This window comes from Phycodurus eques, chromosome 6, assembly GCF_024500275.1.
Source record: "Phycodurus eques isolate BA_2022a chromosome 6, UOR_Pequ_1.1, whole genome shotgun sequence".
Lineage (NCBI taxonomy): Eukaryota > Metazoa > Chordata > Actinopteri > Syngnathiformes > Syngnathidae > Phycodurus > Phycodurus eques.
This window is the reverse complement of record NC_084530.1, coordinates 7,997,856-8,017,011: the sequence shown is the minus strand read 5'-3', so window position 1 is coordinate 8,017,011 and position 19,156 is coordinate 7,997,856. Positions and strand designations below refer to the sequence as shown.

At 39.6% G+C, this 19,156-nt stretch overlaps 1 protein-coding gene across 1 annotated transcript in view; it reads right to left on the bottom strand.

The window, feature by feature from the left end:
* prkcaa (protein kinase C, alpha, a) overlaps positions 1 to 19,156 on the bottom strand; it is a 162,817-nt gene that overhangs the window by 66,925 nt on the left and 76,736 nt on the right. Inside the window, exons 4-5 of the mRNA XM_061680640.1 lie at positions 9,675 to 9,786; positions 6,900 to 7,028 (exon numbers count right to left, since the gene is read on the bottom strand). Coding sequence (XP_061536624.1) covers positions 6,900 to 7,028; positions 9,675 to 9,786 — 241 coding nt within the window. The remainder of the gene's footprint in view (positions 1 to 6,899; positions 7,029 to 9,674; positions 9,787 to 19,156) is intronic.

The window sequence follows — 19,156 nt, the reverse complement described above, 5'->3', positions numbered from 1 at the left end:
TCAAACCTTATTGCAGGGACGCACACATGCGCCACAAGCAAGGTCTGATTTTCAGTCGATCAAAATGTATACATACAGTCAGGAGAAGTTTGTTTTTCAAATGACGTGAGATAAATTGTTTGTGCTAACATGAAACTCGATGATCGAGAGGGCCGATCAGGATTCTGTTTATTTTGAGAGCGGTGCTGTACATGTAAACATGATGTAAAGATTCTCCCTTGCCACAATCCAGCATGCTATTTAAACTGTGCAACTCAAATCTGTTTGGAAGGCTGCCTGCTTGGCGTCAACAACAGCTAATGTAATCTGTAATGCAAGTTGGCCTGAGTGGGCTGTGTGGTTCGTACATCAGTTCTGTACACACACACACACACACACACACACACACACACGCGGGCGCACACACGCACACAATCCATCCATCCATCCATTTTCTATAGAACTTGTCCTCATTGGGGTTACAGGTGGACTGCAACGTATCCCAGCTGATTTACGGCAAGAAGTGGGGTACAACACTAGTTGTCGGCCAATCTCAGTGCATATAGACTAACAACCATTCACATTCACACCTATGGCTTCAATTAACCTAACATGCATGTCTCTGAAATGTAGAAAGAAGTCCTAGTACCAGGAGAAACGCCACGCAAGCACATTGACACAAGCATTGATTGATTCTAACCAGGCTCTCCTGACTGTGAGACAGACATTCAACCATGTTTCTGTTTTGAAAGAGGTGTGAAAGAAGTTATCTATGTCAAAGTAGAAAAGCAGCCTCTAAACAGAGGAGGTTAGAGGCATCACCTATCATCTGGCTCTATCAATGACTGGAAGAGTGACCCTAACGAGCTGTTTTGCAACAAGACAAGTGGACGACCGAATGGTATGCATTATGGTCATTACACAAACTTCGTCGGGCATCAACAACACCCTGTTGTTTACCACCCCCAGGGGACATGCCCACCAAGGGATAAATATTAGGATTACACAACTGAAGAAGCCTTTTGGATTAAATGTGAAATGTCTTCAACAAACAAGAACTAGTCCAGTTGCCTCGAGTCAGCCTTTATGGCATAGAAGACTGAGAATCTACACAGACAATACAGTATTCAGAAGAACACGTCACAAGAAGTACTCGTATGGCCGGCCAGCTACAGCACACATCAGCATGTGTCTTTTGCAAAGGACACACAATACGTGCACAATATTCTCACTACCTCTTTCAATGAATTATTCACCATGTGTCTTTATACGTCTTACACGAGTTGTAGAAATGTTTGTACTTCCTCACCGACTCAGCCAGTTGATCATTGAAACCATGTGTTGTTTGACAGTCAAATTAATCACAAACACTTCTGACCAATCACTCAATAGTTCTCGGGCCCCGCACAAGAAAAAAGTCCTGCCCTGATCATGTGTCAAGAACAAGCTAGTAGAGCACTTTTTTCTATTCTTGTGGGGGGTGGGGGATGTATAGACATACCATCCTTTGATTCTGGTTGTGAAATGAGTTCAAGAAATATCTTTTATCAGTGTGCAACCTGAGATACTTTGTGTTTTCCCAAAAATATTTCAACTGAAAAGTAAAAATGTTGGGTATGTGTCAAGCAAACATGGGGGTATTGTTTTACTCTTTGCAAGGTCTCTTCTGAATCCATAATTTTCATTGATTGGCTACATTGTCAACACTGAAGCTGTTTGATTTGTTTCGTTTGCCACCTCCCAGCCATAGTTTACCCTGTTCCTCAACCTGCTGTTCATGTGATAAATGAGAGTCACTGACGCTCATTGCCGCACGACGCGAGACCTCAGTGAGCCAGCTAATCGAATGATTACATGAGCCCGCTGTCGGCGCCCCTGCTGTCATCGTTGTTCTGGCCGATGTGCTAATTCTCTGTCATCAAAGAGCGAGGACTTAGAACATGTCTACAAATAAGATGCGAAAGCCGTTCCAGACAAACGCAGACAGTTGTGCTGTTTACAGAGCAGACTCATTACACAATTCAGGATGTTGTGCATCGTGCATACAAGCTGCAGTCAGTTCATTATTTTTAGCATTGCATATTAGCATCAACTTATGAAGTAAATGATTGCTTATCTAAGGCTTAATTATGTTACTAACGTGCAAATTCAGATACAGGTCTAAAACCAAAGCATTTAAAACAACAATAAGCACCAAGTTGATGTAAACCAAAAAAAAAAAAACAAAGCTAAACAAAAAAAAACAAAAAATCTACAATAAATAATTTTGCTTGTCTTTGCCGTGTCACTCCTACTTTAGTCATCAATAATAATCCTGGACCAGCCAGGACACTCTGATTTCTTTTTTTTTTTTTTTTTACCTGCAGTGGGACTTGAACAGTGACCCCTCCAGTTCCAAAGTCCAAGTCCTTACAGATATTAGCTGCTGCCCCAAAGCCTCATTTGTTTGTTTTATCTACTGACCATGCCCTTGACCATCACTATATTTTTTGTTATTATTATTATTATTATCATCATCATCAGCGGCACGGTGGGCGACTGGTTAGAGCGTCAGCCTCACAGTTCTGAGGACCGGGGTTCAATCCCCGGCCCCGCCTGTGTGGAGTTTGCATGTTCTCCCCGTGCCTGTGTGGGTTTCCTCCCACATCCCAAAAACATGCATAAATTGGAGACTCTAAATTGCCCGTAGGCGTGAATGTGAGTGTGAATGGTTGTTTGTTTGTATGTGCCCTGCGATTGGCTGGCAACCAGTTCAGGGTGTACCCCGCCTCCTGCCCGATGACAGCTGGGATAGGCTCCAGCACGCCCGCGACCCTAGTGAGGAGAAGCGGCTCAGAAAATGGATGGATGGATGGATTATTATCATCAAAATTGGCTGGTGACCAGTCGACTGTGTAATCCACCTCTCGCAGGAATTTAGATGAAATACAGTAGGCTTCAGCAGACCCGCAAACCGAACAGTATAGAATATAAATAAACATAAAGATTATCGAAGATGGATAGAATGTATAACATTATTATTATTATTATTTTACTGGGGCCAGAGTGCATCATGTAATTGAGTCTAAACATAATAGTTCCAGTGTCTTGCTCAGATCATTCCATTATTATAATTGCTACTGCTTACATTCTAATGATGAAACACAAAACGTGTTGCCTGCTTGTTAAGGTTTAGTAAGAAAGATACTGCAAATACAAATATATATAGTGTACCTTATTGTGTTATCAAAATTTTTGTGTTACAGTGACAACAATTTATTTAATGACAGTTTAAACATACCAAGCATAATCAGGATATTTCTTTTGGCTGCGGAGCTCAAAATTAACAAATTGCAGCAAGAGGATTTTAACAGATTAAAAGGGCCTCAGAAATGTTACCTCAGAATTCATTCATTAAATTAGGACATGTTCTGCTTTGATTGCCAAATGACCGCAAGCATCTCTCTTATGAACTGTATTGTACAATGCAGCCCGAGTAGGAACCAAACAATGTGTAATATCTAGGCTTTACAGGATCAGGATTTTTGGGGCCGATCACCGATCAGCAAGTTTAAAAATACGATAACCGATCACCGATCCGATCACAAGCTGGAGCAATGTGTCTTTTTACATGGCTTGTTCATTAATTGTACATATTTGTGTACTGTATGACTTGTTCATTTATTGTATATACTTGTGTACTGTATACTGAGTATTGTACCTTTAAAATTATTCTCTAGCATTTTAAACAAAAGTTAAAACATCAATGACCTTTAGGGAGCATTCAAGGATTGGCCACTGACATAAATTTAGGTCAAATCAACATTACAACATGACAGAAATATTGGGTGCTAACTTAGTGTAATAAAATTATTTTAACAAAAACTGTGAATGACATGCTTACTCTAACTTTCTCACTGTCCCGGCTATATGGACGGGTGTTGACCAGAGTTTGTGTACATTTGACTTTTCCTGTTTTGTTGTTTAATTTCCCCCCCGCGCTGCGTTGCTTGAACGCGGCATGTTCCTCCTTATGTACTCTTCAGGTGCCCGATCAAATTAGTTGGGTTGAAGCATTTAGATGACGTTCCCCACGACGTACTTCAGTTGTGCACAGATAACTCGTTGTTTGTCTGAGACACCCCCAAAAAGTCCCACACCGATGCCGTGTTTTATCAAAGACAAGATTGAAAAAAACTTTATTGGCCGTCAGATAGTTACAGTACTGCGCCACAAAACACGTGACAAGGCTAAAAATAAACTAGCTTTTGCATTCATACGCGACAAAGGCACGGAGTTCAATGTCTTGTGCGGAGCCGATCGATGAGGTCATTGATCGGATCGGCGAATTATGACATGAAATCCGATCAGCATCCATCCCATCCATTGTCTGTACTGCTTTATCCTCACAAGGGTCGCGGGCATGCTGGAGCCTATCCCAGCTGTCTTCGGGCGAGAGGCGGAGTACATCCCCTGAACTGGTCGCCAGCTAATCGCATAACCATTCGCGCACACATTCACACCTAAGTGCAATTTAGAGTCTTCAATCAACCTACCATGCATGTTTTTGGGATGTGGGAGAAAACCAGAGTAGCCGGAGAAAACCCACGCAGGGACGGGGAGAACATGCAAACTTCACACAGGCGGGGCCGGGATTTGAACCCCGGTCCTCAGAACTGTGAGGCAAATGTGCTAAACAGGCGTCCACCGTGCCGCCGATCAGCATAAAATGCTAATTATCGTCCGATACCGATCAAACCGATCAGATCCTTGTATTAAATTAATTGTCTGTTTTAAGGTTTCTCCACCACAGTGGTGCTTGAGAAAGTGGAGTGGATCTGCATTTACTCTTGCACTTAAGTAGACATTTCAGTCTGTACTTTTTTACTATTACTTAAGTAAAGCAATTCAATCAGAACTTTTACTTTACCTAGAGTCTTTTTACACGTGTACAGTATCTGCCTGTAAGACACAAATACTGATACAGTCCTGATATATTTGACATGCTGGAGTTCTTTCGTTGCTGACGAGACAAGCAACATGGTGCTTCATTGTTTTGTTTGTTACCAGTTTAATTAGAAGTCCATACATCCTTTCTTAATGTCACCAAGTCAAAATCAATTATCTCTTGAAACCAGCAATTAATTAAAACTACAACTTACAAGTGGAAGTCAGAATGAAAAAGAACAAGAAATAGAGGATTACAGCCTTGGTAAATCCATCAGGGCACATCATAGGAATCCCCAGATAGTGAAAGTATTGGGTTGAAATTGTAGCAAGCGGATTGGATGCTAGTGCATCTGCGGACAAACAGTGCTCGACAAGACATGAACAGATGAACAAATGAACAGGATCCATGTCGTTATCCTTGCATCACATGATTAGAGTCGCAAATCTGCAGTCATGCGATTGACGGTGTTGCACCGGCCAGTCCAGATGGATTTACACCTGGACCTTGACAAATATTTGAGTTACCAGCGAGTTTCAGATAAGTATTTTCAAAATATGTATTTTTGACTAATGCATATGGCATACAGTAAACAGTTATGGTATTTCGTTGGGGGTGGGGTTCTCAACTGAAACAAGGGGCAGGCCTATTATGGGTAAAAGGTTTATGTGGGATGACGGTAATACAGGGGGTCTTCGGTTTAAGCCCGTCCCAATATAAATGTATATCCATCCATTTTCTACACCGCTTATCCTCACGAGGGTCGCAGGTATGCTGGAGCCTATCCCAGCTAACTGTGGGCAGGAGGCGGGGTATACCCTGAACTGGTTGCCAGCCAATCGCAGGGCACATATAAACAAACAACCATTCGCACTCGCATTCCTACCTACGGACAATTTAGAGTCTTGAATTAACCTACCATGCATGTTTTGGGGATGTGGGAGGAAACCGGAGTACCCGGAGAAAACCCACACAGGCACGGGGAGAACATGGAAACGCCACACAGGTGAGGCCAGATTTGAACCCGGGTCCTCAGAACTGTGAGGCAGATGTGCCAACCAACCAACTGTACTACCATATATGCATATATGCGCACTAATTTGCTTCAAGTGCACGACACACCTGCCGATTCATTGAGGCATGGCGTCTACTAAAATGCAGGGTCGTGGTTGAGGAATTACTATATTCACTGTAGTAGTCACTTTGACCATGTACAATCAACCCTTAAAGGATGACAGTCTAGATACTGTATCTGTGACATGCGCCAATCAAAATATCCCAAGGATCAAGCATAATAGCCCTCTCTAAACCGTACTGGTTAGAGTAGCCACTCCTAGTGGGCTGTCCTGTCTCAAGCAACTGAGCCAGCTTTCACCCCGTGGCCCTCTAGTGTGCGGCTTGCTAAAATGAGAATGGAAAGTACTCAATGAAAAAACTACTCAAGTAAAGAGTAACTTGTGAATAACTTCCGATTATTATTTTTATAAAATCTGAGTGGCAGATCTGTCTGGAAAGATCTGATTGGGGAATACTGGGTTAGCTAACAATAGTTGAGATTTAACTGAGTTACATCAGCATCTTTTGCTAGCACAGTGCAAGTTTGTGACCATTTGAAAAGAGTAACCCGTGCGCCGTACTGCTTCTGGACTTTTCACGTTGGGCTTTCCTTGCGTTGGTGGTGGTTATTGATCTGTGTTCTAAACGGGGAATTGTGATTGTGCCATAATGATAGCTGATAGCAGCGGAGTCAGTGGGGTTGTTAGCCGTGAGATTGACTGCATAATAAGTGAGCAGAATAAACGGCCAGAGAGGTTGAATTCAGGTTAATGGTATCAGAGGATTGAGGGTGACTTTCCGTATGAAATGAGTAGGCCTTTGTGTTAAATCTGATCCGAGGTCACAGCAGAAACAGGCCAATCGCTGGCATGCGCTCGCCCAGACAAGTGTACTCAAGCGGCAGTGTAGTCATTAAGGAAATTATGACTTGACCTACCTGTGACCTGCAGCTTCTCTCCGGTGACCTCACACTTGAGGAAAAGGCGCCCCCTCCTTTCTGTGTAGTCAGTCCCACACAGGCTGGGCACGTTCATGACGCACTGATGGTGGACGTTCATATCGCACGCTGGAGGACAAGATGAAATCTATTTACCTATGTCCTTGATCCACATCTGTTAGGTTATAATGCATTGACATTGAGTAGAGTGTTCCCCCGCTCTTCCACGGTTCATTGTTTCCTCCCCGCAATATTGCAGACTTGTAAGTGATCTTTATTTTTCGGTTTTTGCCGTCCAGGCAAGGCCAAATTTAGATTTGCTGGTCTTCAGTGGAGTACCACATTGTGACGCAGCTTGCCAGGCAGCACAGAGGGGTCCACTCGAAGAGATGCACTGTCATCAAGAAGCAAGAAGACGAGGCAGAGAAGGTCCCCAACCCTACGCTCCAGTCATAGTTTTTGTTCCCACATAGCAGAGGGAATGTATGTCTGAACGTGTTGCTACTCTGTTTATAATTACGTAACACCTATGCTACTTTCAATTACCCCATTTATGGTGTTACACGCTACATGTTGACATTAAGCTAGCGGACTTTCTTGAGACAAAATAAAAATGAAAGAAAAACGCTTAATAGGGATTCAATGTAATAGAATGTGGAGCGGTACCATTCAAAAGTCTTAGGCTGCCATTAGGTTTATTGTTCTAGCACATATAATCACCATATCCAGTATAGTGTAACAACAATAAGAAGTGCTAAAGCAAAGAAAATTAATTCCTGGATCTTTACCTTTACCCAGATTCTCACCAAAATGTAATGGATTTCGCCTTAGCCCATGTGCCAACCCTCTAAAATGTTTAATACTGTTTCAGTCAAAATGATCTGAATGAACAAACAAAGAGGCGGGTGGTGACCTCAGACTTTGGACACACTATTGTACATGCACGCTCGTGTGATGAGTGCTGATTTAAAGTGAATAGAAATGTTTATTACAAAATTTGTTTTCAGCTTTTATCTTGTAAAAGCAATTTGTGCAACCTCTTTTGGCCTAATGTTCAAGGGTAGTAAGCCGCTTAAAGGATGCTTTTGAATTTTCTGCATCTACAGTATATAGGGACTTATTTTTATTTCACTCCATGTACTGTGTGACAATATGAAATGATAAATGAATAAAAGGTTACAATCCATGTGGGGCTGCCCTGTCATGGATTGGGAACTGTTGTCATCATGCTTCAAAATACAAAAAGAAAAGGGGAAATAATGGCTCAACTGCTACAAAACTGAAAAATATCTAAGATTTAGATTTATTGGACAATGCCCTGTCAGAGTGTAAAGTATGTCTTGAGTAGGTGCATATTCGTTTCTATGCATGATGTCTGTGTGGCATTATGGCTGTAAACCAGGGCTTGGCAAAGTATGGCCTGTGAGCCACATACAGCCCGCTCCAGGCTTTAATCCAGCCCGCCAACCATATTTGTTGCAATAATTTTGCATTTTGTATGCGTAAATGTATTTTATGAAATAACTGGTTCAACAATTATAATTATATTATTTTTAAAAATGAGAATGAATTCTTATTATTATAAAAACTATTTTACATACACATTTTAAGTTTAACTAGTGTTTTTATGAGCTAGCCAATCTGTCTACTTTTCAAATTTTAAAAAGGTTGCACACCCCTGCAGTACACTATCCAGCTCATACCACACATTGTCTACTGTATGACCCAGTTGCAACCATGACATCAATATTATGCATTTAATGGCTGAGTCTAATTTGATTTGCATATGTACATTATAGACAGCTCATGATCATGTAAATACTTATGTTCTACAGTACATACTGTATATGTTCTCAAGCCACATAAGGTACATCCGAACAATCTCCGATTCATTCATTCTTTCAAACCATTCTTTTAATCTTCAGAGATCATTGAGGGCAAGCCCTCATTTATAATCATGTAAACAACAGAGCAAACGTACTTAAATACAGTTACATTCAAAAGCAAAATAGTTCTGATCATATTATTGAAATAGTACATGGTAACAAATGCAATAATAATTCTATAATAATAATATTTCAAATAAGTTTCTTTTGACATCTGCCTTTAAAAAGATAAATATACGGAGAGTTTTAAGTGGCCCTGAGATGTGTTACTTTAACATGTTTAATTCATATAGTGGTTGCTGCTTGGAGTTTAGCAAAAAGTACATTTTCAGTCAGCAACAACTAAATTAACGTGAATGGGAATATATCCAGGACAGCAGGAGAGTAGATTATTTTTTGCCAAATCTGCATACTTGCATGCATCCCAGAAAAGAAAAAAAACAAAACATCAAAGAGCTGCTGCAACGCTACTTAAAACTGCTCGTTAACATGCTTCGCCTAAACTGCCGAAGGTCACCAAGGCAACAGCAGCCAAAATTCAGTTTTAGCTTTTGTATTGCACTATAATTTTGAGATGATTTGCTAAATAGGTTTCATACATGTATCAAAATACATCGACATTCGATTCACCGGTTATTGCGTGTATTAGGAGAAAGGAAATGAGCACATTGCATAATACAAACACAATAATAAACTTATAAATTGTTAAATGAATACATCTCTTACAGTGCTGCAAAACTAAGCATTATTATCTTTCTCAAGGAAGAACATTTTTCGGGTGTTCCTACTGCTGTGCCCGGCGAATGTATACTGTATTAGGTGTGCCTAATTTCACTTTGTTTTGTGTTAAAATACAGTATGTAAGTTGTGCTGCATACGAAGCACTCACTGTCACACTTCATCCCCTGGTGGATGAGGCCGTACAGCAGAGAGCCACAGTGGTCACAGAAGGTCGGACTCCCAAAGGTGTGGATCTTAAATTGATGTTTCGTTCGGGGATCCTGAAGAAATAAACAACAGAGAAAAAGACAAAAATGAATTTTTTACTCATACATACTATATATTCCATTTGTGAAGCGAAATGTTCACAAACCAAGGTAATGTTTCACATTAAAATGACTTGAAATGCAAATAATCTGTTACAGCTCCAAAACAAAGTTATGTTTACCTTATTTAAAATATTGAAATAAGTGAAAACACACTTTATTCTGAAGAAATAACAGTATGTTCGCTACCAAATAACCATCTTAGCCTTTTCGCATACAAGTAGTGTATGTTTTGAGAATCGCGTTGCATTGTCGTGGCCGTTTTAAGATAGCGGTTTCCATGGTGAACGTGAACCTGGCTCTGTCGTCGCGCAGTGAAAGATGGCATGTTTGAATGCAACAAAGGGAGGGGGAGTTACAGGGAAACAGACTACAAAGCTCTGCGTAGACCAGCAAGTTCTCCTATCGTGGCTGAAGGTGGAACCCCGGCAAACTTTCAACTCTCACGGTGCAGTTGACACTCGCTGGCTGGGACTGGTGTGTCCTCCTTGGAGTGAAAGTTCGGTTTTCCACCCTCCTCTCTTCCTTCTTTTTCTCTGTGGCATAGTCAGGATCACACTCAAGAATGAGGCACTTCAAAAGCCGCAATGACTTGCAATAACACTATGCTTTCACTGTGGATCCATAATGAGGGTTAATTTAAAGCAAACAAGAAAAATGAAATAAAGATACGGTACCTCAATGAGTGGCGCAAAGAACCAACGATGTTTAAGTGGCACAAGTAAAAGCGTAACTGAGTCTTCTCGGGCCTTGCCAACACTGTTCGTGAACCGAAAATAGTGCTTGAAACCAAGGTCATTTTTCTTCAAAAATGTATTTTGTAAACCAAATTGTTCTTCACTGCGCAGGGAGCCATTAAAGTTTTGGGGACTGGTAACATTTAACATACAGATCAATATTTCTTTACAGACATTCGAGGCAACTGAGACAAGACAAAGCAGAAAAACTGGAACAAATGCATTTGGTTTATTTTTCAATTCAGCAGTCAGTAGAAATTACAGTAATGTAAATAAATCATTATTCATGAGCCAACAATGAATGCTTCTGCTATTTGCTGTTTATTGCTTAGGTTTGACATAAAATGTAGCCAGTGAGGTGACAAATAAATTCATGATCATAAATGTGATGTTTTCTTTATTTTATATTAGATCATGTGACTTTGTCATGTCTTAGGGGTAGTCCTTAAGTATAGCTCTGTATGTGAAGGGAAGTCCAACTAGATACCTTTTATGATTATTATCCATCCACCCGTTTTCTGTACCGCTTGTATTATTTGATATTCAAATAAAAGATACTGCAAAATAATGATATACGGCCATTACAACAAAACTAAAACTACTAAAACAACAAATCTAATTATGTCATTTCTGGAGTATCGTATGCGTATTTGTTTGTCAAATTGACAATTGGTTTCCCTTTAAGGAGTGAAGAAGAATTATTGAAGAATAACAAATCACTATACAGAACTTATCAAGCAGTGATTCCCAAGCACTAATGTACCGTGGGACATCATCAGGTGTGCTACGGGAAATCATCCAGTTTCACTTACCCCTTGAAATTTCTTTCATGATGCAGCTTTCATAAATTCTTGCAAGTATATCAGGCTTTGTGTTCAATTAAACAGACCTACATTTCACACTGACTAAGTAAATCTGTGAGTAAATTAAGATGTGAGCATCATTATTTCAGCATGTATACTTTTTGTTACATTTTTGTTTGGTGCTGTGAGACTTTTCTAATGTAAAATATGTAACTTGAGTCAATATTGGCAAAAGACTGTTATAAAGCAACTTGAGGTAAAGGCTGAAAGCAACTTCAGCTGTAGTACAGTACAACATTCAGTATCGAAGATAATATGATTACAAGACCACTTCAGTGTGTATCTTACACCGGGCAATGTCTTTGTGTTTTACATTTATTCATGTATAGAGCACAGGGCATGTTGGAACAAAGTGCTAAATCAACTCTTGTGCCTCCACAAGTCTGAGTGCTGAACTGCTTTTTACTAATATGATTTCAACTACTGCTAAGTGGTATTATATTGAGAATGTTATCCAGGCTGTTTTCATCTCATATTATATCTTTGCAGCACCACGCTCAGGGAAACCGATCCCATGCATCAAGAAAGAAAGAGGCTGAATGCCACTGTGCTCAGAAAGATGCTCTAATTTGCTCCTGAATCTTGGTAATTTTGGTGTCTAATAGAATAGTGATGAAGAAATATTTCAACCAATAGCTCAAAAACATCAGTAAATGTAACAGTGTTATTACTCTCTGTCAGAGCTGGCAGTATAAAATGGTGGGGCACCACCGTGATCGATTTGCCATCTCAGGGCGTTCGACACAAGCCTATGGACTGATGCACAGAAAGCTCACTCACTCTCTGCTCATGTTACTTTTGAATGTGTTTCAAAGAAAATAAATATGTCTATAGTATGTTTTTCATGACTGAATCCGAAGCAAAAACTAGCAATGGTTGCTCTACTTCCTGTACACACACACACACACACAACTGTATCTCCTTGAATTAGGGATGGGGAAAAACAAAATTCTGTGAATTGTTTGGGTTTGTCTTGAAGTGTTTTTCTAGCAGCGTTATTCTGCTCAATACAAAATGGGTTTAATACCAAGGTTACTGTAGTAAATGAAAACAAACGAAATAAATAATACTAAAATTGAAAAAACCTTTTTGTGAATGAAAACAAAATTACATGAGAAAGATTTTTTTTAAAAAAGTTAACTAAATGAAATTACATTTTACGTTTGGAAAACTAAAACTAACTATTACTATAGAAAAAATGTCCTTCTTTTTCGTCTTTGTCAATTAATGTCATCCATGAGCTTTCGGCGTTGATTTTAAAAATATTTATTCCGGATAAATACAGAGATATGTAGCGGATACAGAAGGAAAGTCCAACAGTTCTTTTGGAACTCTAGTCCACTTACTGTCTATCGCCTAGACGTGACATCATTAGGCAGCACAGTCGTATTGACAGCTCGCCAGACCAAAAACATGCAAATAAGAACTTGATTTTTTTTTTTTTTTTTTAAAGTTAAACCTATATACACATTATTTAAAAGGCTATACTACAGCATGTGTCTCATCTAATCTAACATTAGAAGCAGTATTATGCACTACACTTATTGTAGTTCAAATTCTGTGGACTGTTATATAGTACCTGTATTTGATGTGTGGATGGTTGTTCATCTGTTAGAAAATTAATAATTATTTTTTTAAATGGTAATTTTTGTTGAGTTTTTATTACACAATACTTATTGTGATCTTTTTTTTTAATCTCACATTTGACAAATACTCCAAATAAAAACACTAAAACTAATAAAAACTCAACAAAAACGAAGCATTTTTGTAAAATAAAAAATAAAATAAAAATAAATAAAAAAAAAAAAACAACTCCAAACTAACTATAATGGAAAATCCAAAACTATTATCACCCTGCTCAAAACAGGAGTCCAGAACATTTCATGCATAATGTGAAAAAAAAAATACAATTAAAAAGTAAATTTTTCCCGTAGTTGACGGAAATTGGAAATAAAGTCATCAGACATGCATCTGTGGACCTTCAACTCAACTGTTTATCAAATCAACCACTGGAACAATATCCTCTGACTGTAAGGCCATTTTCGCCATGCCGAAGCATCTGGACAAAGGCACAATAATGTGAACAGGAACCTGAGGAAACAGGGAGCTATAGTGTACATGTGGAATCCAAGCAAAATGGAATTACTTTTGAAGATCCATCCATCTAGTATTTCCTATATTGCTTGTCCTCATTAGGTGAACTGAAGGCAAGCTACACCCAGAAAACATAGCGATTTGCAGGGCACCTATAGACACACAACCATTCACTCATTTACATCCACATCTATAGACAATGTATAGTGTACAATTTGGGAAGAAGCTGGTCTACGCGGAGAAAAGTCATGCATGTGCGGGGAGAACATGCAAATGCCATGTAGGAGGGCCTGGGTTAAGATTTGAACCCAGGACCTCTCAAATGTGAGGCAGATGTGCTTTCCACTATTCTATTGTGCTGCCCTCTTGAATATTACACTTGAATATTCAAGACATTATATGCAATAAACATGAAGCAAGAATAAAAAAAAAAAACCTGATCTAACAGCACAGACTGTAACATCATACAAAAGAGAAAGCCAATTTCACGCCAGTTTTGCAATCCAAATGTTGGAAAGGCTTCTCCAGGACCAAGACCTCACTTTCCAATGACCTAAAATGGATATACGATGTATAAAAATACCCGTGTCTGTGTAGACATAACCTGAATGTTTAAATCCGAATGTTGGAGTTCTACCATAGAATGCAGGGTTTCAATTCTCCTCAAATCTTAATACTTGCATGCATACCAGAAATGGAAAAAAATACAAATTAAATACATCAAAGAGATGCTGCAAAACTGCTTGTAACGTGCTTAGCCTAAATTTACTAAAGATACCATGGCAACGAGAGCAGGTGGTGCTGGACTAGTCACCGTTTTTTGCTGATATGATGCACTGTATTTGTTGATGTTTTTTAACCTGGTTACATCAAGTACAAAGTCACAAATCAAATTGTAGGTTTAATGTGTGACTTTACCATGTAAGGACTAGAAACCAAGAAAATAAGCAACAATATTTAGATTCAATGGGAAGTTTTGATGAATTTGAGGAGCAAAAAACTCAACAGAATAGTGAATATGACTACTGGTTACTATCAGCGTTGGGATTGGGTCATGAAACCACTTAGCCATTGTGGCCAAACAACATAAAAATCTTCTAGCCACACGTGTAGTTAGCCACACCATCATGTGTGTTAATTTGGCTAAACCCATGGCCACACACACTATAATAATAATAATAATAATAATAATAATTTAATGTATCCATCTATTTCTAGGACTTTGCCGTGTTCGCTTTGTGCCCAGTGGTATCCAAGTGATAGTTTCTGCGGTCCACCTTTTGTCAGCTCTTCGGGCAACGCGGCCAGCCCACTTCCATTTAAGGAAGAATTAACAATATAGTCATCGCTTGAGTTTAATAAAAAACTGAAACTTATTGAGGATAAATTATTGAATAATATGCCCAACCCTTCCAATATGTACATGCCCATGATTGATTACCTCCGCCGAGCATGAAAGTGCGAAGGTGTGGTGTATTGTTTACACCACACAAATCACGGGGTTGTTGTTTTTAAAAAAAATAAGACACTGGACCTTTTGTGCATTCTGTTAGATTGCACTTTCTCCAGTTAGCAGCCAGACGACAGTGTGCACGGACAACGACAAGCTGGGGTTGACAGACAGTGCAGAGGGGAGGACTGGGGACATGCCAGCTGCACTTAGTCATGTCCATATCCACACAGCTGATCCTGAAGGACTATCCTCTTGTCACCTCACCCCCTCTCTGCTTTGCTCCTTCCACAAAGGCGCAAACAAGTGATAGCGACAGATCAGCAGATGGAACACTTTCTTTTTTTTTTTTTTTTTAAATTAACAATCACAACAGCTTTTGATTATTCAAACATGTCTTGGATGTTCCAAGACAGAATAAATACAGGTGGAGATTTGCCATGCAGTCTGCTAAAGTGCTTGATACTGTGACACCTACAAGCTTTCGGGTTGTGACCGACCCCTTGACATATACTGGGAAAGTGTGAGGGAGCCAGAGTGTCTGGAGAAAATCCACACAAGCACGGGGAGAACATGCAAACTATATACTGGAGGGACTGAACCCAGATTTGGACCCAGGATTACTCCAGCTTCACCCATTTCACACTCTAATATTAGCTAAATAGAATGAAGGAGGGTGGCACGGTGGAAGACTGGTTAGCGCATCTGCCTCACAGTTCTGAGGACCGGGGTTCAAATCCAGGTCCCGCCTGTGTGGAGTTTGCGTGTTCTCCCCGTGCCTGTGAGAGTTTTCTCCGGGTACTCCGGTTTCCTCCCACATCCCAAAAACATGTCTGGTAGGTTGATTGAAGACTCTAAATTGCCTGTAGGTGTGAGTGCGAGTGGTTGTTTGTTTGTATGTGCCCTGCAATTGGCTGGCGACCAGTTCAGGGTGAACCCCGCCTCTCGCTCGAAGATAGCTGGGATAGGCTCCAGCATCCCCGCAACCCTAGTGTGGATAAACAGTACGGAAAAAGAATGAATGAATGAAGGAGTGCAAAAACCATCCTCGTATCAAATCAAAAATGATCTGTTCCACAATCCTTTTTGTGACGCTGGTTGACTTTCGAGTTGTTCTAATTTCAATTTACCAATTTCAAGTCATGTCTGGCAGTACAGTAATTGGAACTGTCACTATCCACAAACCCTTTCTTAACTGTACATTAAATGTTTAAATTAACATTTTAACATTCCTAACTGCCCATCAAGTATAAATAGAGAAGATAACTGTATAATGAAACTAAAATAAAGGAACACTACTCACCCTTTGAAGATGCCTGACAGACATAATAGAATGGTAACAGGAAGGAGAGTGATACATTCACTTAATGGTGTTTTATTAAATATGTATACAGTGTGACCTCCACTTTGGAGGTCACACTGTAAAATTTAGTACCGATAAATGGTAAAATTTGAATTAGCAATTCATTATTAATCATACTCATAAATGAATCATTTTCACGGTAATTACTAAAATGAATTCACATTAGGCGATGTGGCAGGTGTGAAACGTTGGAATGATTTGCGCGCGTCTATTTAAAGATTGACTAGTGGGAAGGTGTAATCTGTACGAAATGAAACCCGTAAATGAACATAAGTGACTACACATCACTGCGCACGCAGATTTGTCCATTAACACATCCTCTCTGTCTGGGACCACACGGGCTTCTCAGCCCCTGCAGCATCTCTCCCTGATTACAGCCTTACCGGGGCTTAATGGGAAATTCAGGAGTGACTGGGTAGCGATGGCCTGCCGCAGCAGCAGTGCCGGGAGAAATGAGCAACTTAATCACTTGGCTCAACATAAGAAGGATGTTATGGCAAAGCAGCCCAGGGTGTGTTACACGGTAGCCTGGAAGATGGTTGACCTTCAGTAGCGGCGGGGCCATTAGTAGTAGGCCATTGGGGCTAAAATGTGCCCACATCCTCTTTCAGCTTTGCATCTTGCTGTTTGTTCATCACAATAGAATTACACAGTCAACTGTGCTATGTTTAAAGAGTTGTTCTAGGGTTTGACTGGAATATCTGCAATCAAGGGAGTTTATATCCATTGATCTGCATTGATAATGAGATTGTGTGCTCAACATTCTAGTATTGTAATTTATGATATCATTTTATCACCAGTGTAGATTACTCTGCATGTTATTTACATGCATTTAATTACTTTTAAACCACATTTCTTCTAAAATAACAAATAACAATTGATGATTGATAGATGATTTTGCCGTTTCCAATCGGAAAACTTGAAAACGTAACTCTTGCACAATTCATTTTAAATTGAAGAATTTATTCTTATAAGAAAGGTGAAGATTTGGTGTAAAATGTCAGAACGTATAAGTCGATACAATGTACCTGAAATGGGCAACAACAACAAGACATGTAATGGTAGAAATTGTGTGTAAAAATTATATTGTCAGAGTTGTCAAAATGATACACCTTAATGAACTGGTGATGGTATAGATGTTAATTAAAAAGCAACCTGTAAATTATTATTGTGATCTTTCAGTGAGTGCAATCTGAACTACAGAAAATAGTCAAACAATAACTCTTAAATACTTGAGGCAGCGCAACAATATTTTTTATTAACTGATCCTGCTTTTGTTAATGTGCTAAGGCAATGCAAATGTGTAGGTAAAGCCAAAGGTCACGGAAAGCACTAATCAAAACTTCCAGAAAGTGGTGATGAATTGGGGATACAGGGCTCAGTCGACTGATGTTGGCTAATTAATTAATTACCAAACTCACCAATCAAGCTTCATTGGCAAGCATGCAGGACATCAGGCAGCCTTATTAATGAAAAGCTTGACAGAGCGATGCTGAGCCAGGTATTCTCATTAATAGGGGCATTGTTTTTCAATTTTCCCCATAAGAAATGTCAAGTAAACATTTTTTTTAGCTTTAAACAACATTATTTCAGAACTCCCAATCCGTCGGCAGGAACCTGGGGATGGTAAATAGATGTTCTAATGAGACAGTCCTTCAGTTCATCTCTCGTCGTCATTTTTATATCAAGAACTTTAAGTGCTGAGTAAATAAAAAGGTATAATGATTTATTGCAGTGGACACAGCCTGAGAATGTAAAGGTTTCCTGCAGCCAGGAAAATCATCGGTAAGGCAGCTATCTGTCCTATTCACTGTTTCAAAAGGGCTTGAAATTTCATTAAAATTGTCATTATTTTGCATAGTACTGTACTGTAACTTGGACATGAACAATAGTGCTATTAAAAAAAGATTTTTTTTTTTCAGTTTACTCTCGTCTACTGCAGAAAGTAAACTCATTTAATGAAGTGCAGTGTGGAGTCATAGAATGAACTGGATGATCATCAAAGAGGTGGAGTAGCTAATACAACCTGCCTGCATCACACGGACTCAAAAGAGACCCACCTAGTGTGACATTTGCAGCCTGTGTGTGATTGACATGAAACACACTAATTGTCACTCCTGTTTGTCTCTTGATTGCCTTATAGCTTTTGATCCGTATGAGCCTCAAATTCTCATTCGATTTTTTTCTTCCAGGGTACTTGAACTGCCTGTTTTAACCATCAGCTCTCACCAAGAGGTGACATTTGAAGGGGAGGTGACAGGAGGATCTTCCTTGCACCAATCACAGATTTTAAAATGGGGGTAGAATTCTACATGGCTCTCCCTTAAGTGTAATTTACTTCAAACTATTGTCATGCTGATTAACCGAGAGTAGTAAACTTGCATTTGTCCAATGATAGGGTACAACAAAGTTTGTACAAGCACTGCAAACACCTCTGAACAATGACATTAGCGAACATTAGAATTCTACTCCTAATACAGCATGAGCGGTGACCTGGCTGGTTCGCTCATCTGCCTCACAATCAAAGAGGTGCCAGGTTTGAATCTCTATGTGGAGTTTGCGTTTTCCCCGTGCTTGCTTTGGTTTTGTCCCAATACTCCGGCTTCCTCCCATATCCCTAATGTTAATTGAAGAATCTCAATTGTCCATAAGTGTGAATGTTCAATAGTTGTCTATTTATTTATATTTAGTTTAACCTTTATTGAACTAGGTAAGTCAATTGAGAACCAGTTCTCATCGACAATGACGAACTGGCCAAGAGGCAGCATAAGAGGCAATTACATGAAAATGATCAAAACAAAACAACCAATCCGACATC